Genomic DNA, 25,046 nt, shown 5'->3' on the forward strand with positions numbered 1-25,046 from the left:
TGAACTGTGATCCAGAATGAACCCTCTTGCTTAAGTTGCTTTTATTACAATATTTTGTCACATCAGAAAGAACTAAGAAGTGACCTTCCTAAATACACATGGGAGGCCTTACCTTGTGGGAGGAGGGAACAGGGGGTGGGTTGAGGTGGGAAGGCTGGAGGAGTGGGAGGGAAGAGAGGGTGATCTGTGGTTGGAATCTAAAATGAATAAAAAATTCCTTAATAAAAAGAAAAAAGAAAATGTTTACTGACTATACATACATACTATTCTATGACAGAGAATTAATATCTATAATATACAGAGAATTCAAAATAAAATCAAATACCAAAACCCAAAATGACCTAAATAATAAACTGGCTAATTAAAGCAAAATCAATCCTTGAATAACAAAGTAAGTATACATTGCCAAGAAACTGGTTCAAAATCACTGACCATCAGAAAAATGCAAATACAAGAGGCATTGAGATTTCACCTCACTCATTAAGAATGGTAGTTATCAAGAAAGCAAATAGCCAATATTGTCAAGATTGCAGACTATAGGGAGCCTTTATACTCGGCTCATAGAATGTAAATTATTCTAGACATAGAAATCAGTATGGAATTTTCTCACAAAATTCAAACTTTCCTATGACGCAGGTATATCATCCTGGAGTCCAAGTCAATGTATCACAGAGATACTTCACACCAATGCTTAGTAAATCACAGCCTTATTAATAAAAGCAAAGTTGTAGAACCAGCCTAGGTGTCTGACAACAGAGGAATAGATTAAGAAAACTTGGTACAGTCAGGCGGTGGTGACACACTCCTTTAATCCCAGCACTCCGGAGGCAGAGCCAGGCAGATCTCTGTGAGTTCAAGGCCAACCTGGTCTACAGAGCAAGATCCAGGACAGGCGCCAAAGCTACACAGAGAAACTCTGTCTCGGGGAAAAAAAAGAAAAAGAAAGAAAACTTGGTACATAAATGCAATCAAATATTCTTTATCCATAAAGAAGAATGAAGTTATGTCATTTGCACAAAGCTGGAGATAATCATAACAAGCAAGCAAATGAAGCCGGTTTCAGACAGACAAATATTGCATGTTTTCTCTCAGTTGTGCGTCCTAGACTACATAATTACCATGAAAGTAAAAACAAACTGGGGAATGAAGAAAATTAGTGCAAGGGGATGTGGAGAATAGCAAGATCTGGGTGGGAGTATATTTAGCATATATATCTGTATGAAAATGGCCTCATGGAATCCTGTTTAGTACATTTTTAAAAATAAAATAAAAAGTATTATGAGCCCCAGAATGAAGAAGATATGATACATGGTGGAGTTCATGAGAGATGGGAGTGGGAGAGGGAGAAAGCTATATTCAGGAAGGTAAGCACCATCAGACCTCTTCTCTATGTCTCTTTATTCATAAATGAGGATCAAGTCAGAAATTTTAAAAAGACTTTCACAGATTTCATACAACTAAGAAATATTCAAAAATAATAACTTAAGAATTGCAGTGATTATCTGTGGTTATTGCTTTCTGTTTATGGAGATGTTTAAGAAGTAAATTCATCTGCCAGGAATGTTGGGTAGAAAAAGATGCATTGTTCTGATGGTGTCTTGGAACACTCCCAGCTTTCTATGTGATCTCAAATGTTACTATTCATATCCTTTGCTCTTTTTCTTTGCTGCTCCTAAATATGCTGCTGGCTGATATGTTTCTCTGTTCTTTTCCCTTCTGCACCCATAGGAGAAGTCTCATCTGAAAACTTTCTGGATTATAAGAATCGTGGAGTCAACGGTTCTCACAGAGGCCAGATCATTTGGAAGATTGACGCTAGCTCGTACTTTGTGGAGTGTGAGTACTGTTGCCATTCCTATGGCCCAGCAGATATGGTTGGAGCAGAATTCAGCTGTACTCTTTTCTGTTCCACTTTGAAAGGTGCCTCCACTTAGGTGCCAAGTAAAAGCAGAGGCAGGTTTAATGAGAACCTTAAAACACACTAGAGGACAGGTAAAGCCACGAGCCATGTGGCAATACATAGATTAGTAGAAATGGGTTCATTTAACTGTAAGAGTTAACTAGTAACAAACCAAAGCTATCAGCCGATCATTTATAATTAATATGAACCTCTGAATGATTATTTGGGACTGGGCATTTGGGACAGAAAAATCTGTTTTCAATAATTTGTCCACATATATTTTGTCCCATAATCTTCTGCATGGTGAGTGCATCTGCCCCTATGCTCTTCAGAAGCAAATTGATTTACTAGGCCATGTGTCCAGAGGACTTACTAATACTAGGTAGTGTCAAAGGCACAGGGGGTTATCTGATAACCCTGCTAACAATAGCAACTTCCAAATCCTATGAGTAAGTGTGAGACAGTTGCCTTGCCTAATGAGAACTGCCTCCTAGCCAGTCCACCTAAGGTATGCATGTCATGACTGTGAACTTAATCTATTATCAAGTTAAGGCAAGTATAACATGAAAATACAAGTTCCTTTTTGTACTTTGTGGCACTGAGAGGTCATTCTTTCATTCACTAAAGCAAATCTGACAAAAAAATGGAAGAGACTGTGTAATCCTAGCCACTCAGTCCTCAGCCTGACTTTCCTATTCTCCCCAGAAGTCTTGCCTTTGTCATGCCAATTTATTCTCTGACAAAAGTGTCACTTGTCAAAAAGAATAACAGTGTCACTATTAGGAGCTGTGGCCTTGTTGGAGGAAGTGTGTCACTGTGGGGGCAGGCTTTTGGGTCTCTTTTGCTCTAGGTTTCTAGCTCTTCCCAGAAATGTCCCTCCATTCCAGTTGTCTTGCCCAGTACTCTCTCCCTCCATCCTCCCCCAACCTGATCCTTCCTGTTCCTATCACCACCCCTCATTCAGACCCTTTTCTTAATTAGAGTCCCCCCCCCCCCCCCGATTTTTGCCACGTGCCACTTTAGATCACTTGTACCACACTATTTCTATTGCTCCTCCCTGGCCTGAGATGGTCCCATTTTACTTCCCTGGTTTCTGTAGTTACCCCAGGTTTTTTACTCACATTGGAATATTTGGAGCTAGGGAGAGAGAACATGTGATATTTGTCTCCATCCATTTTCCTGCAGATTCATCTTTCTTTACAACTGAATAGTATTCCATAGTGTATATGGACCACACTTTTCATTATACATTCATCAGTTGACAGACATTTAGGTTGTTTCCATTTCCTAGCTATGGTGAACAGAGCAGCCATTAACATGGCTGAACAAGTATCTGTGGAGCAGGATATAGAATCCTTTGGGTATATGCTAAGAAGTGGTATAGCTGTGTTATATAGTAGATTTAAATTTTAGCTTTTGCAGGATTTTCCACACTTATTTGCAAAGTGACTAGACTTGTTTGCGATCCGACCAACAATGAATGAGTGTCCCCTTTCCCACATCCCCTCCAGCTTTTGTTGTCAGCTCTTTTGTTGGTCTTTGTCATTCTGACTGGGACAAGAGAAAACATCAATGTTGCTTTGATTTGAATTTCCCTAATTCCTAGGGACAAAGAGCATCTTTTGAGATATTTCTTATCCAGTTTTTTCTTCTTTTGAAAACTCTCTGTCCAGGTAGCAGGCCCATTCCTTGAATTGATTTCTTTATATATTTCCCAATACCTGGAACCCATGTGCCCCTGTGTATACAGTCTGATGACTCTTTTGGTGTTGTTTTTACACTGTGTTGCCTCTGCATGTGTTTGGCCAGTTTTAATTGAGAACTCTGCTTTACAAATGAACACTTGCAGAAACGAGTCAATACTTAATGATGTTTTCTCCTTCCTGAGGTCATTCACAGACCTTTGTTTAGAAGTCTGAACAATTTCATCTAAATCTCAGCACTCAAAATCTAGAACTCATCCCTGAGTTTTACATTCTGGATCTTTGCTGCCTTGTTTTGTGTTCTATTACCTTGTTATTTCAGTGTATCCAGGTGAGAGTTTCCAGATTTAGTGGGGGAAACTATGGGCTATTTTCCTGAATTTTTATGTGGGACAAACAAAGAGTAATATTTTTAATGTATCTCATGTGAAACTTACACTAAAATTATATCCTTATTTATCTGAAACTCAATTAACTGTGCATTCTATATTTTATTTAACACTATTTTTGGCATTTTATTTGTTTTTACCCCCAGCTTTTCTAGATGTTTTCAGATTTGCCTGTTATTCCATGACTGAAATGAAAAGTTCACTTTGATAGTTAACTCACAAACTTGAATTTTTCTCAACCTTTGTTTTGTATATACACACATGCACATAACAACCAATAGTAGAAAAAAGAGGCTGTGAACTTGAATAAGCTGGTCACCCTGATCAAACTTGAAAACATACGAGGTAAAAACAACCGTAATGTAAGCATGTCTACTTCACCGCTATAACTGTTAACCTAAGCACTTAATTTGCCGATCTCTTTTTTGGGAGAGCTAGAACACAACCTTTCATTAACCCTTTAGATACTCACAAATAGGATGACCCTGAACTGCTGTCTAAGTCAGCACTATTGATCATAAAGAAGGCCATTCATGGGTTGACCATGTCACATGCACCATGCTTATGCATCATTCTACTCCAAATAAACAACAAAACTATTGTAACAGAACTGTTTTGAATGTGGAAGATAGCTTACATTTAGAAAATATATTAGAGTTAGTATCATTATTTTTAGAAAGACAAAGACAGAAGTAATGTAAGTCTCTGACAAAGTATCTGAAAATGTACCTGATACTCCACTAATATTTCTTTGCTTATAAGCCTTGCTATTTTTCTAAGAGAGGGCAATAATTGTCAACTGTAGAAATAATTATCAACTATAGAAATTTCTTTGCCCTTGGACAACTGCCTACTTATCATTATATATGCAAAACTCTAGTCATTAGCCACTCTTTAAAGTATGATGTTACATTACAATGGAAATATTAAAATAAATGGTACCAATACCTTACTAACAAAACTGAGTAATTAATTAAACAGGCCAGTGAAGTGTAGCCAGAGTAAATATGAAGTATCATGTAATTTTTAATGGAATTATTTTTAAAGTCATAAGACAAAAGTAATATATTGTTATTTTTTAGGCATTTATTAGTAGCTTTCCTTCATATCCTACTCCTAAGCTACAATACATATTTAGGTTAAATAAAGAAGATCCATTAGTAATCAAGCTTCTAAATTTCAAAATGTATTATTAAAATACATGTTTAAGGGAGGAAAAAGATACAAACTTTGCCACCAATTTTTTTTGAAGGGAGAATATCATGCTTTGAAGGTTTCTATGAGTTCTTGGTTCAAAATAAGCACTAAACTAATCTGACTACAGGATTTAACATAAGTTTGTATGTTCCCCAACATACAATGGTCCCCCACCATTGGCTCAAAGACACTGAAATCATGTTCTTCCTTGAATAAAAACTACTGGCACTGCTACACATTCCTGTTAATTCCCTTCTACATGACTTAGCTTAAAGTTCTTCCCCAGCATACTGATCTCCCTGGCATCATGGACAGTATCCTGGTACTGGAGGAAACTGATGGGAACAGCGAGCTGCGTGACTCTTGCTGCTTTATCCAGAGCTCTCCATGATTTCCCATCTATGAGAAACCTGCTTTCTGGACTTGGCTGTGTAGACCTAATATGGGCAATTTGTAACTATCTTGCATAATATTATGGAACTAGGCTATTAAATGGTCCACCAAAAGCTTGAAACACAATTAATGGATGTATTAAGTGCCTGCAGGGAAAGAATGACTCCGGAAAGAAAAAGCTTATGAACAACCAGGCATTACTCAGGTCATGAGAAGTCTTAACAATATCAACTTAATGGACTTTTAGAAACTTAAAGAGCTAATTAAAATTTGCTGAAAAAATGTTTAATCTCACTAGTAATCAAGTAGATGAAATGATACTGATAATGCATTTCTATTTTCAGTTCATTTTTAATTAATATGTCTGACTAACAGCATTCCTTGAGGTTCTGTGAGGTGATGAGAATCTGACATTATGTGTTTCTTGAAGTATAAAGTGCTGTTTGGAAACATGGCCACAGAAAGAAAGAATCCTAGAACTACTCATGTTTTCTAGCCAATAGGAGAACATGGCAGTAACCATTTCTTCTATACCAAAAAGGCTTTCTGTGTTGGCTAGGTTTAAGTTTGACTTTAAGCCAGGAAAACATCAAAATGGCAGTAGCAAGTAACACAGATATTGTCTCCAAGGACAACTGTAAAATGTATAGCCAGCTAGACATTATCATCCAACATAAACCTGAGATTCTATTGTTAAGCATAAAAAGGAGAATGTGTTTTGGACAGGTAACCAGCAATTGTTATTGTATTACACATTCAAACTTGAACAACAGTTTGCTAAAAGTTTTTTATTTTCAAAAATAATGCCCAAAATAGGGAAATGTTTATAAACCATAAATCTGTTCAGCTTTACAAACTGAAGACTCCTAAAAACAAAATTAATAGGTTGTAGTAGACTAAGACACAACCTACAAATTTTTAATTAAAAATTTTTTAAAAAAGCATTATGTGAAACAGTGAGGTGCAAACACCGGTCACTATCTACTAAACTAAGGGCATGTTGCTTGAAGATTTCTTTCTCACTGCAGAATCAACTCTCAGAAAGCAATGGAATCCCGTCACGATTCGATCCTCATATCCTACCATCGCTGACATTTCCTGAACACTTAACTGGACTCTAAGTGTTTTTGTTTGCTCAACCAACACCTTATAGGGTAATGTTCCATTTACATACGAAGAATCTAGGATAAACGGAAGTTAAGTGACTTGTTCATTATCTCACCGACTGTAAATTCAAACACAGCCCGTGGGAGTTAACAAAAGCATATCTTTTCTGCTTACCATTTATAAACAGATCTGCATCATAACTATACCAAAAAAGTTATCACTGATAAATACAGGAGTTTATGAAATATGGTTTTTCTCTATGTATTTCAACAACCTCTCAATATTTCTTAAAATTATCAAGATATTAATTGCAATGAATTATATGATAGGAAATGCCAAGAAATAAAGCTACCTCAAATCTTAAAACTATGGATTTTAAAGTAATAATGTCCAATAATGTCCAGTGAGGTAGACTGGATGCCAAGATGCTTAAGAAATAGACTTATCTAACTTGGTTATATATTAAATGTTAAATGTCAACGCCCACACAATTTTTTATGACATAGTTTTAGAAAAACAGACTGGCCAGGAGGCCATGTGTAAACAATCCTTGTCAAGTATTGCCCACTGGCTCATGGGAGGAAATGGTTTGCATTGCTGGAGAGATCCCTTTGGGCTATGGCTGTGTCTTCCTAGAATATACCCAGTGACTCGGCTCCATCTTATTTTTGTCTTCCAGCTGAAACGAAGATCTGCTTCAAATACTACCATGGAGTGAGTGGAGCCCTTCGAGCTACAACCCCCAGTGTCACTGTCAAAAACTCAGCTGCTCCTGTAAGTCTCCATTCTTCTTCCTGCTCAGACCCAGCTCATGTGGTTCTTTGCTTTCCTGTTCTCTTCATGTGTGTATGCAGAGTCATCCATGTGCACATATCTGCACTTACACCTACACATATATGAAGATACATTGATAGATGAATTAAGAATGCACAACACACACACACACACACACACACACACACCTCAGACTAGTGATAAGAAATGACACCAAAAGTTGTCCTCTTTGAAGTACAAGCCATGTGAATGTTAGAGAAATGCGAAGTCAGGATTTCCATTAGCAAGACGTTTCCATGGGGATATACTTAGTAACAGTGTATGAGGCTGTCTGTAAGAAACATGCTTATAATTCACTGATTTTGAATACTTATATTTTTGATGTTTTAATTTCTTTAGACTTACAAATAAATTAATTGGAATGCATTACCTCAGATTCATCTTAGTCATATGAAACGATGGGCCTAGAAAAGATAAACTCTCACCTCCTTTCTTTGGGTAAATGAGAACTCTAACAAGTGAGTCCAAGCGATGGACCTCAAGCCACACTGTTAGTGAATCCCAGATCCACGATTTGCCTTTGTTCATTTGCTTTTGTATGTTTTGGTTTTGTTGTTAATGATGATTATATTCTTTTGAGACATGGTCTCAATATGTAGCCCAAGCTGTCCCAGAACCAACTATTCAAGGATAGCCTTGGATTTACATTGATAATGCTTCCTATCCTTCCTGAGTGCTGACATCATAGGAGTATGCCACCAAGTCCAGCTGTGCATCCAGGATTTAAGTGACATTTCTGTTCCCTACTGTGTGGTTCTATTCAGTACCACAGGAATAGATGCTATCTTTTTCTGAATTGTAGTCTAGTCTTTATCTCTGAAGTGTTTTTTTTTTCTGATTAGTTCTTCTAGAGTTTCATATAACCTATTTTGATCATAGTCACCAGTTTCTCTAACTCTCCCCCAATTCACTCACCTTTCCTATCCATCCAACTTTAATAACTTTGTCCTTTTTTTAAAGACAAATTATTTGGCTATTTGTTGTTGTTTTGTTTTTAGGGTTTGTTATTGTGGTTTTCTTTCTTCCTTCCTTTTTTTTTTTTTTCTTGAGACAGGTTCCATCTACATAGCCCTAGCTGTCCTGGAACTTGCTACATAGACCACTCACGGGAATTAAAAGCATGTACCACCACACCCAGCTTAAGACTGATTTTTGCTGCCTAAATGTTTTTGGATGTGTGGTTTTCCACTCTAGAGTGGTCCACTTACCAGGGACTACGTTCTTAAAGGAAACTGACTCTCCCCCTCTCAGTAGCTATCATGTGCCAAGAGCTCCACAGCTTGGAATGAGATTGTGTGCCCCGCTCCTCACTCCATACTGGGATTTGATCTGGCTTGGGCTTGCATAGACATTATATACTCTGTCACCACCACGGTGAGGTCATATTGTAGCTGCCCTGTTGTGTCGAGAAGACACTGTTTCCTTGTATTTATCCACCACCTCAGGCTCTTATACTCATTTTGCCCCCTCTTCCACAATAACCCCAGAACCTTACAGAATGGGCTATGGCATACATGTTCTCTTTAGGACTGAGCCTGCTGTGATCTATTATTCTCGGCACCTTGACCAGTTGTAGCTCACTGTGTAAATCACCATCCACTGCAAATAGAAACTTCTAAGATGAAGGATGAGAATGCATTGACTATGGGTGTAAAAATGAGTCAGTTTAATACTATGCCCATTTAGCAGAGTATTAGTAGTAAGGTCTCCCCTAGGGCCTATGACTTGTCTGGCCATAAATTCTTAGCCTGATAATGATGCCAACTATAGGTTGAATCCTGCAGATTAAGTCTTAAATACAATCAGAAAGTGTTTGGTTAGTCCAATAATGTTCATGCCACTATTAATGCCAGTGGGAATATCTTCCCAGGTCAGTCAGTATCATAGCATTCAGGGTTCAAGCTGGGTAAGACTGATGATTAACTTTCTTCTCCAGTAGCTTGTGTAGCACCTTCCAGTACTGTGAAAGCTAGCTAGCTGCTAAGGTTGAGTCTTAGGCCAATAGAGAAGGAAGTACCTTGAAAGGACACTCTCCAACCCGTGGAGCCATCTGCAGGCTGTGCAGTGTGCTACAGTTTCCAACTCTCATGGACTTTTACTCACGATGCAGGAGGCTTTTGGTGATGCTGTCATGGCATCATTTCTTCTGATAGCAACCCATCACCCATATTCCTGTGGGTACCCCCCCCAAAAAAACCTCACTTATTCACCAAGTATGGCTTTGGTGGTATCTTTCCTTTGATCTGTATTTTATCTCCCAATGAACGGTATAACAAAACAATGTGAGAGTCCAGTCCTGAGCCCATGTGATGCTGAGAACAGAGAGTAACCCTGGGTTCTCACTGCCATATTAACACTGAGCATGTGGAGGATCGATGGAAGTGCTGAGAAGGAACTTTCCTCAAACGGTATTTTAATGTGTAGTTAGTTTTTAGGGTGACTATGCTATTTTTGCCCTTATTTCTTGATAGTATGGTCTGTTTTCAAGGTTGTTTTCTTTGCATTTCTCTATTTGATTTCTAGCACATTAAGGCAGACAAGAAAAATATTTAAACAAATGCTCTTCCTTCTCAATTAACTACAGGTTTAAGTGTATTGTCATTTTAAAAAATTATTACTTTCTTTCAGTATGCAGTGTTGTAATAGAAACCAAACCTAGCTTTTATTTTGCAACACAAGCCAGTTATTGGTAAAATCAAATGAACTTCTGAATCCAAATAAGCTATGGAGATCTGATCTGGGAATTTAACCACACTACTTCAATGAGGAAATGTAACTAAGTTTTCTTGAATCCATTTGTCAATTAATTTTGAAAATCTATTTTCTCACTGATTATTGCTGGTAGTACATTAATTTTTTAGGGAGGGTTACTATCTATAGGCATTATATCACATCCAAAATTCCACTGAGTTAGTTTGTAAGACTACAATCAACCTGTAGTTCTTTAGGAAGGAAAACAAGATGCCTAATGTTCCTTTGGTATAACCAATACTTAAATTTTAATAGTAATAAATTCTAAATATTTATCAGTTTTTTCATCTCCCTTATCTGTGCCATCAGCAGCTATTGTGATCCTTGTTATAAAATTAGGTTGCAATTTATTCTTGGTGATCTTAGGCTCGCATCTCTTTGGCAGTCTAAAGCATAGCTGAGAGCCTGTTATTGTAAAAGGTTATAGACACTGCTGTACACATAAATTAAGTGTAAGCCCTGTAATTGAGAACTCATAGTTATTGTACCATCCAGGATAATACTATCTGAAGCCCACAGGGCTGGAGTGGAGCATGAAGCTTCTTGTGCTAGCGTGTAAGGGAAGGTCTAACAAGGTGCAGCATCTCTGTTGGCTTCACAAGGAGGTGGCATGTGTTTAAACCAAGCAGTGTGAAGGGAACTGCCAAGACTGGAAGGGAGGTGATGCAAGGCTGGGGAGGGGAGACATAATGGACAGAAACACAGGACATGAAGTGGTACAAGCACCGTGGGGAGAACCATCTACACTTCGCTAGGTCTAAAGAACACAGGGCTGGTTTTTCCATACGCCCTGCTGCACTTCATGTTAGAATATGTTTGTTATTTTATTGGTGACACCTGTAATAAGCTTTATATTTTCTCCTATTCTCTGTCAAAAATAATTTTTTAAGACAAGTTTCTCTTTTCAGCATCCTTGCCTTACCTCATTTTCCCAGTGTGTTCCCTGTCTCTTAATAAGCTCATGGTACACTTTACTATCTCTGATTGTACATCAAAGGGCAGGAATTTACAATCTCTCAAGTACAATATATAGTAGTCTGTCCACAGCTCACTCTATTGTCCACCGAAGACTTCCTGAGTGCATTATGAAGGCTATGCCCTGATAGAAGATTTTCATACTGACTTTCCCCATGCTATGGAGGCATCTGCAGCGCCTCACTCTACACTGCCTTCTGATTTCCTTTAGGGGTGAAGATTAAGTCTCTAGCTGGCCTTGGTGTACATCTTGTCAACAAGACCCTTTATAACCCCTAACACAAATTTCCCATACCTGCCTTACAAGACACTATCAGTACATTCCTTCCCATGCCAAGGCCTGGGAGGGCCACAGCTTCTGAACATAGAAAATGGGCAACAAACTCCAACAGCCTCAAGAGTGATATCCTTGCAACTGGGAAAAGGCACCAGAGTGAAAGGCAGGAAGATTACATTATATTGCTACCTTATTTGGGGCCACAAAACCTGAGGCAGAGTGTCCCCCAGATTCACAGTTGCTATAATGCTAGAATGTATTTCTTTTTTTTTTTCTTTTTGGTATCTGTCCTGGATCTCGATCTGTAGACCAGACTAGCCTCGAACTCACAGAGATCCAACTGGCTCTGCCTCCTGAGTGCTGGGATTAAAGGCGTGCACCATCGCAGCCTGACTAGAATGTATTTCTTATATTGTCTTTAACAGTAAGATTTCATGGCAATGCTATCAAAATTGTGTTACACTAGATTAGTCTTACCATTACTTCAAAAATTGGTTTTTCCAACCCACTGACCAAAGGAGACTTAGACAGATTATCTGCCTTGGAATGGCAGATAATACCAAAATGCCATGTTTTCTTTAACTGTGTTTTTTCCCACTAATTTTGCTTATAAATAATTGCTTCTATCAACAGAGAGACTTGGGAAATGTTTAAAATTATTTCCACAAATCAGTTTGATCAAAATTAGCCAGGTTTTATGATTTTGTCATACTCACAGCACTATAGCCATGTTCTTAAACATGTCTCCATGTCCAATCTCTATCTAGAAACCTAGATTCCTTACATTTGGGGAAATTTGTAGGAAGTTTACGTTTATTTTTTGACTTGTATTTTAATAGTAGCAACATATTTTTTATTACCGTGTCAAAATGCCTGAGATTTAGAAGTTAAACATAGTTTTGTTTGATTTATAGTTTTGGAGTATTTATTCTACAGTTGTTAGTCTTGTTGCTTGGGGTCCTAGGTGAGGCAGAATGTCATGGAAGGTGAGGACATTGTACAGAACATTGTTCTTATCATAATGGCTGGGGAGTAAAAGAAAGAGAAGATGTTGGCATCCCAATAGCTGATTCAAGAGCTACTCCTAATAACCTGACATCTTTTTACGAGGCTCAAAGCCTAAAACTTTCACAACTTTTCAATGGCCACATGTACTGAGGATAAAGCCTTTACTGCAGAGCCATCATGGGACACTCAAGAAATATCTAAACGGTAGCGCCCACCATAGGAGTCTTTTAAAAATAAAAAAGTAAAAATTTTGTGTTCTGGCCGGGCGGTGGTGGCGCACGCCTTTAATCCCAGCACTCGGGAGGCAGAGCCAGGCGGATCTCTGTGAGTTCGAGGCCAGCCTGGGCTACCAAGTGAGCTCCAGGAAAGGCACAAAGCTACACAGAGAAACCCTGTCTCGAAAAACCAAAAAAAAAAAAAAAAAAAAATTTGTGTTCTATCTATGCTCAGGGGATGTTGAGTAGACATTTCACTGAACATGCATGTTTATGCATGCACATGATTGTACAGATATGCATGAAAGCCAGAGAGCAACATCAGGTGTCATTCCTTAGGGGCTGTTTTAGAGAGGTTCTTACTGGGACCTGAGGATTGCAGGTTGAGCTCTCAGACCAGAACATTTGAGAGCTCTGTCTCTGCATCCATAGAGCTGGGACTGCAGCTGCCTGCTGCCTTGTCTGGACTTGCACGTGGGAGCTAGCACTAGAACCCTGTCTTCACGCTTCCACAGGAAACACTTCGCTCACGGAGTCATCTCCCCAGTCCCTTATATGCTTTTGTGAATTAATTCTGTTTTTCCGCTTCCTCCCTTGGACACCCACAACTTAGATTTGTGGTATGTCTCTGGCAATTATCTAAATGAACACAAAAAGAAATTTCATCCATAATCCTATGATGAGACAAGTCTAAGACTTATTTATTCCATTACATTATGAAAATTAGTTTCTAAATGAAATAATCCCAGCTATACCAGTGCAGCAAGAGTTCTGAAGTAATCATACAATATTCTAGTTTTATTTTCTATCTCATAAACCTCTTTCTTTTAGCCTTTCTCAGAAGGCAATTTTAGAATACATTTTTATTTGAAGCAGATATGTCAAATACTACAGGTCAAACAGAGTGAGTCCAAACTTGAGAGCCTATGCTAAAATCAAAACCACGATTTACTAACATGCAAAGATCAGTCAGTGCTGCCAAAATATTTACTAGATGATTTCACATTTTTTTTCTCACAGAATATTTATGAGACTCTCTGAGTATTGTGACTTTAAGTTCTGTCTCTGTTCCACAAAGTTAAGTGTGGGAGGGGAAAGCAATGTCTAAGAGGAACGCTAACGGACAGATGTTCTTCCAGCTGAGAACTCAAAGGCAGACTTTTCCTTTACTCCCAAATTTCAGTCAGGCTAATCATGCTCCTCTCCTCAAAGGCCAAATCTAATTTGTTTATTTATTTTTAATTTTCTTCATAAAAGAAGAATTTGCAAATAAAAGCATCACACATCAGCAGACCCAATGTCCATCAACTTAGGCAACTTGTAAACAGTTAGAATTGCTGTTACAAATATAAGGTGTGAAGCTTCACATTAAATTCTATACTTTCTGTACCAAATATATTTTATGCACTTATCCACAACCCAAAAAAGCCAGGACAGAATTAGACCTAGAAAACGATTTGCTTTATATCTTCTTTCCTAACTCGCATTCATTACCTGAATTCAGCCCTTCCTCATCCCCTTATATTTAGCTTTCTTTGTTCTCTTTTATTCATGTTATACTGCACCCACATTTACATATATGTAGATGTTGCTGGCTAAACCCTGCATCTGAGAAAGAACATGCTTTATTTCTTCCTGAGAGTGTATGACCCTGCTAAGTCCATCCATTTTCCTGCAATTTTTAACTTCATTTTTCTTTAGAGCTGTTTCATCTAATTCCAATAAATTTATTCAAGTATGACTAATCTACAACAATGGTACATTTTAATATTATTATATACAGTGGGGGGAAGAAAAGCAAGTTTCTTGGTATTTCTAAATTCCTGGCATGTTGTTCTTTGAGATTCAGGGATAATAAATTGATTACTGGGAAGTATTAGAAATTTCAAAATTGTTACTACTTTTTCAAGGTATTTTTAAATAAATCTTTACATTTTATTATTTAGGGAGCTGCAATTCATGTTTAAAGAATCAAGTACACTGTGTTTACTAGTGGTTACAAAAACTTTAGCTTATAGGAATATTTCAACAATTTAAAATGCAGATCTCCTAGTAAGTTTTGTCATGAAATCCCATTTGGAAATTGCCAACCAAGTCCTTTCTAATGGTTAGGGTTTTCTGTTTTATTTATTTTTATCCCTCAAAATAATATTTTTCTTTTAACTAAATACATTGATTAATCTCTGCCATGTTTTAACATCAACTCATTTATATTGGAGGCAAAGTTGCAGTTAAAGACAGCTGCAGGCTTTGAACACAGTCCAGGTGATCTGGGTTTTACTGCTGGCTTCATCTATAAGACTTTGAGGGAATTACTTAAAAGTCTTTGATCCTGTGTTCGTTCTCATCTGTGAAATGGCAAAGCTTTAATATCATCTCTTCAGATTGTTGTGGAAAAAATTTTTTTTTAATTTATGGAAAGCCTTAGTATGGTGCCTTGAACATATTTTCTAAAAATAGCATTCAAGAATTGTTTTTCTCATTGTTTAACAGTAACTATTACTGTCATTATGGTAAACACATTTTCTCAGACCAACTCTAAACAAAAGGGCTAACACAGTCATATGCCTGCAAACCCAGCTTTAGGATGCAGATCAGTAATGTAAGGCCAGCTTGGGCAACACTGCTGGAGACTGTCTCACAAATATCAAAAGAAAAGAAAAGCATTTATCTAGGCTGTTATTTTCATTGAATAAAACATCCACAAGCTTACATAACATGCTGCTAAGTCATGCTACTCCTTCCTTATAAAATCTTACTAGTTACCTAAGAGCATATAACACACCCATTGTGTATATGGTTAAATTTCAAAGTTGGAATTACTGTAACAGACAGAGGTATGTTTTCAGAACCATGCTGATTTTTCAGTTTGCATACCCTCATCTTTGTAATTAAAAAAAAAAACTACAACTTCTCCAGTAATTCAGAAAAATAAAACTCCATCAGTAATTGAGAACATGGACACACGGACAGACGGACGGACAGACGAACATACACACACACACTACAATATATATTCATATATTTGTCTTTGAGGCAATGGGCTGTCTACCAGTTTTTTACTTAACTATCTCCTTCTATTCATGTGTCTTTCATTATTGAGTACCATAGTAAATCAAAGATCCTCATATGCCTGTTTAACAATGGTATGGACCTCCAAATAATTATAACTTTTACATTATATCACATAATGACTTCCTCTATTGTTAGATGCACATTGCTTACAGTCTAGTCTCTGGCCATTTCATGGCCTCTCTGACCAGAAGGACCAGACAGCTTATCAGAGGAATCTCATTGTCCTCTGGGTCCTGGCTGACCATGGAGGGCAAGGATCAAAACATTGCACATCCTTTTTGATCCTTTTACCCTTTTCGGTGTAGGTCAAGCTTTGTTGACCAACCAGAAGGACAGCTTTGTATTTTTAAATTGTGTAAATTTTAGACAAAGCTTAGAAAAAAAAACAAACAAAACAGTTTTAAATAAATCTTGGATTTTACTATGACTCAGTTTTCTCAAGTAATGAAAGTTCAACAAAGTTAGCAAAAACTTAATTACCTTGATTAGACATACAACAACAACATTTAAGTCAACTTTTGTTACCATTAATAGATTGTTACAACCTTAGGGATTCTAATAAACTTTGATTATTAAACATTTATGTCCTAAGTCCCATCATCTACAAGCCTTGTATAACTTATTTAGACCTTTCTGATATGGCTTTAAGCATTTCTGGTTTTGTTTTCATTGTGTGTGTGTGAGTGTGTGTGTGTGCGCGCGCACATACACACATACATTCATCTTTAGGATAATGCTTACTTTATCATAAAAATCTATCTTTATCTAAAATATTTCACACATACCCTCTTCCCTTTTTGTTTGTACATTTAAGAATTTTAATGCCTCCTTAGTGGGCTAGCCCACCCCAAATGAAAGCCATTCTATTTCAGAGATGGCCAGAATTAGCTTAATATCATAATTTTCTGAATACTCCTTTTAGAGTTTTTTTTTTAATCAGACATTCTAAGGACACAGTGTACTATGTGTACTATGCTTACCACCCATTTGTTCCTACTGAAAAGAACATACAGGAAATTCACATACAGGAATTCACATTCACATACAGGAAAGGGAAAGGATTCCATTCATTCTACCCTTTCATCAAGTCAGTCGGTATGCAGGATTGTCTCCATTAGTGTTCTGTTGCTGTGAATATGTGCCATGACCTTGGCAACTCTTATAAAAGAAAGCATTTAGTTGTGGCTTACTTACATTCAGAGGCTTAGTCCATTATGGTCATGTCAGAAAGCATGGCAGCACGCAGGCAGACATGTTGTTGGAGAGGTAGCTGAGAGTTCTACATCTGGATTGGCAGGCAGCAGGAAGAGAGAAACACTGGTCCTGGCTTGAGCATTTGAAACCCCAAAGCCCACCCCTAGTGACACACTTCCTCCAACAATTCCACATCTACTCCAACAAGGCCATGCCTCCTAATAGTGTCACCCCCTCTTAACCAAGCAATCAAATCTATGAGCTTATGAGGCTCATTCTTATTTAAAACAACCACAAGTATCCATAAACAAGCTAAGCAGACATTCATCTAAAGATTGAGCCCCGAGTTCGATTAAGCATAGTGTTCTATATCCCTTCTGTCCCCTTGATTGCCCCTTAAGAGTAACCCAGAGTGACATATATTTTGATTGTCTATATTAAGCTGGCTTAATAGTGTTTTCTAAATTGCCCCATAAGCAGAATTCCTTCCCACAGATCAGAATTTCCCAAAAGCCACTTACAGTACAGAAGGGAGAGGGGAGGAATTTGATTACAGAAAAGACACATGAGATAGCACAAGGGGGCTGACCAGCCTGTTGCAGATCGGTCCTGTTAGCATTTCAGTGCCCCTTACTATACTATAGTATCTCTTTCTATGTTGGTTTTGTCTGTCTTCCATCTTTCCTTGTTCTTACAGATTTTTAAAGGCATTGGCTCCGAAGAAACTGTGCAAAGTCAAGGGAGTAGGAGGCTGATCAGCTTCTCTCTCTCAGGTACGTGTTGCTCACCTAGGAGCCTTATGCAGAGCATTAGCTACTTTCTGGTGGTGTCATAAAACACCATGCCAACTTAAAGAAGAAAGTGTTCATTTTAGCTTACAGTTCTAGAAGGATACTAGCCCATGATGGCAAGGTGAAGGCATGACAGCAAACAGCAGGCAATGTGAGAGTTTCAAGAAGCAGAGAAATCTCATCACTCACCCCAAGCAGGAAGCCAGAGGAACTGGAAATGGGACAAGGACTTAAACTCTTAAACCCACTGCAGCAGGTCTGCACCTCACTATGACCCTCTCCAGACAGCACCAACTACTAGGACCCAAGTGTTCAAATGCCTGAGCTTATGGCTGTTACACGAATCTTAGAAGGTCTTACTAATGAAAATAAACCTGGAGCCAGTGAATTGAGGTGAATGCTGGAAGATCAGAGAAGCAGAACAAGCCACAACCACCTCACCTTACCAGTTCCTCAGCTAGAGGAACTTACCTGTTTCCTCAGACTGGAAGCCTCTGAGTCCTCATCCAGAATGAATCTCAGCTGAACTGTTGCTCAAAAACCTAAAAACTTAACCAGCCTAGTTCCTGGTTTTCACACCTTATATACCTTTCTGCTTTCTGCCACTACTTCCTGGGATTAAAGGTGTGAGTCACTATGCCTGGCTATTTCCAGTGTGACTTTGAACTCACAGAGATCCAAATGGATCTCTACCTCCAGAAGGCTAGGATTAAAGGTGTGAGTGCCACCATTTTCTGGCCTCTATGTCTGTGTAGTAGCTGTTCTGTTCTCTGGCCCCAGATAAATTTATTAGGTGCATGATATATTGGGGAACACAATATCACCACATATGGCAGACATTTCTCATTCAAACCACCATGTATAGTGAACAAGAATGCCAACCACTTCTACAAGCTTCAAGTTATTCAATCTCTTTGTGCCTGGTTTTCCTCACCTGTGGAGGTGAAGTTAAAATAAAACAGGCGATTCCCCTTGAATAAGTAAGAATAATGGAAATTCAGTCAGTCATAAATGTGGAAGTGTTTTGACACAGGGGGAAGGGAAGCTATTGTCTTAATAGCAGCATTAACAGTCTACCGAGGGCAAGTAGAGGAAGCCAGAGGAGAGCAGCAGCCATCCAATTCTAAACAGAACTTGCAGTCAACCCACTAAAGCAGAGCAGATCAAAGCCGAGCCAGCCAAAACAGTACATTTGAGGGGAGAATCCAAATAAAGTCCATCTTAATTTAGGCAATTTAAAACATTAATAGTTGAGTGTTGGGTGAAGCTTTTCCTGGGGAGATGTGAAGAAAGGTCTATTAACCCTGGCAGGGGAATTGATGGCAGATCAAAGTAGCCATTCTACTGAAGTCAGCCTAGCAAGTGAATTAGTTGATTGGGGACACTTAAAAGAGCATGGGCAGCTCAGTGCAGCTGCATCACTGAAAAGCCTACCTTGTCATGGGTGACAGCTCAAGACAGCTGCATTACTAGAGCCTTCTGCAGGATGCCCAGGCAGCACAGGTGGAGAATATTGTCCAGGAAGCTCCACTGTGCAGAGATTCTCTTCTCCGGCCAACTGTTTTCTGCTTCTAGGATCTCTGAGTGCAGACCATGTGAATCATTTATGTTTCAGCCTTGCAGGACTTACAAGGTTGTTTACTTCCTAAGTCTCCCTTACTCCTCCCTTCAGGAGGGAATGCTTCAATTTAGAGAAAATTAATGAACATCAAAGAGTAAGTTACTTTTTAGTTTTCATGACTCTACTGGTTCTGTAATACATTAACAATGGAAAAACTAAGTAAGGGACTATAGGAAATCTTTGCATTCTTTACCAAATTCTTGTAAATCTGAAATTACATTGTCATTACAAGTATAAAAGAACAGAACATGTAAGTCAGTCAGGTAAACCCTTTCATCATCATGTTGTTTGTGGTCCATGTTTTAAAAACTGCAACAGAGAAGCAAGCAAGAATATCAAAAAGCTGACAAGACACAGACAGGTGGCTCTGAGTATAAAATAAGAGACAAGGATTCTAACAAACAGTTAGACAACCATGGAGACTGAGAAACACCAGGATGACAAGAATTTTCAGGAAGAAATAATAGAAAGTTTGACTTGAAGGATATGTAGGAAAAAAAGAGTAAGAACAACTGAAGAACGTGCATTCAAAATAGACTCTCCATCTACAACATGAAATTACTTGTAATAAAACATCTTAAGTTAGACAGGTCAATTGCCATGGTCTCCTCTTCCTGACATCATGGTTTCTCAAACCTCTGGTTGTGAGTGAGTGCCTAGCTCCATGGAGGCTGCACTTACTCTTTTTCCATGGTTGTCTGCTCTTTCAAACCCTTTTTTTCTATTTATCCTTACTCAGTGAAATCCACATTTATTGTAAAACTACTGCCCTCGGTTTTCTTACACCTTTGCCCTATGAAACAACTTTGTACCTTTGATCTACCACATTTCCAGTCAGTTTTCTTCCATGTCCAACACCTTGGGTGACCCTCAACCTCTCACCCATTCCTTTCCTCTTAATCTGTTTGTGGAGCAGCAGCCATCCAGTCCAGTCGGGGTCAATAGTCCTCTCATTAAAAATAAATGTCCACAGTACCAGTTGAATTGACATATTAAAAGGATTTCTTTCCCAAATACAACTTAACATATGCCAGGAAATGTTCCAAATAATATTCTGTGCATATACACATCAGTCCTTGTTGGTAATAAGATGGAAAATTGTCTAAACATTGTAAAAACAAAAAGTTTCACATGTATATTAGTTACTTTTCTATTGCTGTAATAAAATAACATTACCAAAAGCAACTTACGGAAGAGTTATTTTGAACTTAGGGTTCCAGAAGGAAAAGAGTCCATTATGGCAGGGAGGAATCGCAGCAGGTGGCTGGATCAGAAAGCTGAGGAGGTCACATCTTTAATTGTAAACACCAAGCAGAGGGTGAACTGGAGGTGAGGACCAGAACTCTCAAAGCCTGTCCCTAGTGACATCTTGCACCTCTCAAAACCTGCCCAAACAATGCCACCAACTGGGGACACATGTTTAAATATCTGAAACTATGGGGCACATTTCTCATTTAAACCACCCCAGCATGTTCTGTTTGTTCTTGCCTAGGACCTGTAGGTGCTCAACTTCATTAAAACATACTTAAATAAAATGTCGTTTATTTTATAGATTTCCAGGCCATGGGGTTGAAGAAAGGGATGTTTTTCAACCCAGACCCTTATCTGAAGATTTCCATTCAGCCTGGGAAACACAGCATCTTTCCCGCCCTCCCTCATCATGGACAGGAGAGGAGATCCACGATCAGAGGCAACACTGTGAACCCCATCTGGCAGGCAGAGGTGAGTGCTAGGGAGGGGGGATGCTGAAAGGATCAAACTAAAATGAGTAATGATGCGCTCACCCCGTGCTCATTTTCTTGTGGAGCATAAATTCTCTTCTTAAACTCATGGCCATAAGACTCAGGCCTTAGTAGGGAGTCATGTTCTCTCTGAGAGCTTCAACTCCAAGGTCTGGAATTACTGTCCCAGGCAGCATCTGGTAATGCTCTGCCACAGATACTTTGAGTGTAATGGGAGAATACCCTCCCTCCAACCCAAAACTCAATTCAGGCATCCAGAGATTTAAAAAGAACAAAGGGAAGAAAAGGAAAGAGGAGAGGGAGAGAGGGAGGGGGAGAGGGGGAGAGGGAGAGAGAGAGAGAGAGAGAGAGAGAGAGAGAGAGAGAGAGAGAGAGAGAGAGAGAGAGAGAGAGAGACACTGGGGTCCTAGTCAATGCTCAGCAGGGACCAGCCTTGATCTGAGCTTTTCACAGTTTATACAGGGTGTTATAATCTTACATAAATTTTCATCTGCAGGTAACTTTTAGGTTCCTGCCAAACGTTCCATTTTCTGAGCAATTATCAATAAGATGTTTTTCCGCTAACAAAGTCTTTTACTTATTTGAAGAGCTGTGGGAAGCAGCTCTCAAGATCTATAGCTGTGGAAAACTGACCTTTCCTCAGGGCTGTCTGGCAAATGTTTACCTTTCCAGATAAGAGCAAGCAGTTTTGATGAGCGGCTTGTAATAAAGCAGAGCTCAGCAGACTTTATCCAACCTCAAGTCCGAAATGTAACTTTAATTCATTTTTTATCTTTTTCTGTTGTCCAAGAGAAACTGGTTAGTGTGTTACCTATCTGAAACTTACATATCGAGGCAGAGCCTTTTAGCTAAAGTTTTTATTTCAATGTGACTTAATATTTTCTAAGCAAGCTTATCAGTAAATCCCTTTCATTCATACTTAACTAGAGTTAGAACTTGCTATTTTTCTGCCACATCACCAGTGGTTTCTTTTATGATTCAGAACAGGTGCCTACAAGCAGGAAAAGCACATTTAAGCATGATTAGTCCCATTTCTCCACAGTTACCCCCATGCTGTCATCATCAAGAGCTCCAAACTATAAATGGGGTCCTCTGGATGACTTCCAGAGATACCAAAATCATCAGCTTCCTGGAGTAGACAAATCAGTCATCTCTAGAATATTCCTAATTTGGTTGTGCGTTGCTCGATTTAAATAAATATGAAACCTAATTTTTCATCTCATCTTGGTGGTTTGAACAGTGGTGTGCAGCTTGCTTACAGTATTGAATACTTCATTGTGTTGGTAAAGGACCTTCTCTACTTCTAAGTGTGTCTCCTCCACCAGCCAGGAGTTAGGAATTCTTCAACAAATCATGTATGATGCTGGGCCTCAAGTAACTATCTCCTCTCCTAGAGAACATGTAGGAACTTGTCTCACTTAGCCTGTTTGGCTCCTGGACTTTCAGCTGATCACTTGAGAACACAACTTGGCAACTGTGTGGATGGAGGCACAGGAAACTTAGGGCAGGAGTGGATGAGCAAAAATGCAGAAAGTGAAAGTGTAGCTGTGCAGACACAGAACTCGGCTCAAAGCCTAATTTGACCTGTGAACAATTTTGTAATTTTGAGTCATCAGTTATCTTTCAAGCCTTGTAATATCTTCACCCATCTACTTATATCCACCATTATATAAAAAATACAATACAAAAAAATACAAAATACAATAAAAACAAGAAACCCAAAAATTAAAAATCACAATAAATAAGCAGAAGACCAATAAGGCAAAATATGCCCCCAAAAAGTGCATAAAAATACCATTGAGTTTGTTTTGTGTAGGCCAACTGCTTCTTGGCATGGGGCCTGTCCTGAAGTGTGGTTACTATACCCTGTGACACTCCACTGAAGAAAACTGATCTTCACTTTGCCAGTGGGTATCAATTGCAGCTAGCTTCTTCCTTAGGAGTGAGACCCCCTGTCTACTTCCCCCTCTCAGTGCCAGCACCTCATTTGACCTGAGCCTGTGAAGGTCTCGTGTGTGCTGCCACAGTCATTCTTAGTTCATACGTGAATTAGTGCTATTGCGTCTGGAAGACTGTTTTCTTGGAGTCATGTGGCCTCTGGTTCTAACAATCCTTGCACCTCCTCTTCTGTATAGATCCTTGAGCCTTGAGGGAAGGGCTTTGTTGAAAGCATACCATTTAGGACTGAGTGCTATCAAGTCTCTCACTCTATGTATATCCTGCAGGTGTGGGTCTGTGTGTTAATTTCCATCTACTCCAAAAAGAAGCTTCTCTGATATGGGTTGAGAAAGGCACTGATCCGTGGTTATACCAGAATGGCATTCAGAGTCATTTTATTGCTGTGTTCCTTTAGCAGAATAATAGTAGCAGGTTTAGCAGAATTAGGAGTCCTTTAGCAGAATAATAGTAACAGGTTTTCTGCTAGTTCTGTGACCTATTTGGCCTCGTGCTCTTGACCACTTTCACAATGCCAAGCGTGGATTCTACCTCATGGGTTGGGCCTTAAGTCTGATCCGAAAGTAGACGTTTACTCCTAATGTTTGCGCCACTATTGCGCCAGTGTATCTTACAGGCAGGTCATGATTGTAAGCAGCAGGGATTGTAGCTGGGTGACACTGATGATGACTTTTCTCCTCTAATAGTCTGCAGAGTAACTTCCAGTACCGCCGAGTTACTAGTAGTACAAGTTGCTAGTTGGTATATGTGAAGCTTCTAATTAGACACGAGCTCAATTCTCAGTGTTCAATGACAAACGTAAGTGTTGTCTTCAGCAATGGGGCCTTACCGTAAGGTTGTGGAGGGCAACCAATAACCTCGTAAATAGCCTGCGATGGTACCCTTTTGACCAAAGAATCAACAAGATGTGGCAAATTTCTGGCACTGGGAGTTTTACTTGGTGGCATAAGATGTCTAGATGGGGTATTCTCTCCCCTATTATTTGTTGACTTCATTTATATTCCTTTCATATGTGTATATGTTTTAGAAGCTTCTACAGTAATAGGTTTTCATATGGTTTTTCAAATGGCCTCTAGTATTAGTTGTCTCTCCCTCTATTTCCTCCTTTGCCCTTCTCTTCCTACCCTTTCCTCATTTACTCTCATATTCTAGCTTCCTCTTTGTCTCTCCACTACAATATATTCTATTTCCCCTTCCTTGGGAGATCCTCTCTTACCCCTTAGATCCTACTGGGTACCTAACTTCTGTGGTTATTCAAATTATAGCACATATATTAAAGGCTTAAAAGCTAATACCCACACATAAGAAAAAACATTCATTTGCCTTTGGAGACCTGGGCTACCTTACTCAGGATGACTTTTTCCTAGCTCCATCCATTTACCTCTAAATTTTATAATTTCATTTTTCTTAATAGATTAATATTATCCCACTATGTAAATACACCACATTTTCATTCTCCATTCATCAGCTGATAGACAACTAGGCTGTTTCCAGTTTGGGCCTGTTATGAACTGAGCAGCAGTAAACATGGGTAAGCAAGTATCTCTGCAATAAGATATATACGCCCAAGAGTAGTATAGCTGGATCTTGAAGTAAACTGATACCCAGCTTCCTGATAAACCACCACACTGATTTCCATAGTAACTGTTCCAGTTTACAGTGCCGCCAGCCCTGAATAAATGTTCCCTCTTCCATGCATTCTCTCCAGCATTTACTGATACTTGTTTTGTTTATCTTGGCCATTCTGACCGCAGTAAGATGAAGTCTTAAGTAATTTTAATTTACATTTCCCTGATGGTTAAGGATGCTAAAAATTTCTTTGTTTTCCAGCCAATTGTGTCTAGTCTTTTGGGAGTTCTCTTTATTTCTGTACCCTGTTTTTAGTTGAGTTCTCTATTTTTCTTAAGGAGCAGTATTT

At 38.8% G+C, this 25,046-nt stretch overlaps 1 protein-coding gene across 7 annotated transcripts in view; it reads left to right on the top strand.

The window, feature by feature from the left end:
* The window catches only part of Hecw1 (HECT, C2 and WW domain containing E3 ubiquitin protein ligase 1), a 282,149-nt gene that overhangs the window by 152,848 nt on the left and 104,255 nt on the right, over nucleotides 1-25,046 (top strand). For all 7 annotated transcript variants that reach the window (XM_028859893.2, XM_028859900.2, XM_028859887.2 and 4 more), the window contains 4 exons: nucleotides 1,729-1,836; nucleotides 7,369-7,463; nucleotides 17,716-17,791; nucleotides 20,983-21,152. In XM_028859893.2, the coding sequence (XP_028715726.1) occupies nucleotides 1,729-1,836; nucleotides 7,369-7,463; nucleotides 17,716-17,791; nucleotides 20,983-21,152 (449 nt within the window). The remainder of the gene's footprint in view (nucleotides 1-1,728; nucleotides 1,837-7,368; nucleotides 7,464-17,715; nucleotides 17,792-20,982; nucleotides 21,153-25,046) is intronic.

This window comes from Peromyscus leucopus, chromosome 5 (assembly GCF_004664715.2).
Source record: "Peromyscus leucopus breed LL Stock chromosome 5, UCI_PerLeu_2.1, whole genome shotgun sequence".
NCBI classification, from domain to species: Eukaryota; Metazoa; Chordata; class Mammalia; order Rodentia; family Cricetidae; genus Peromyscus; species Peromyscus leucopus.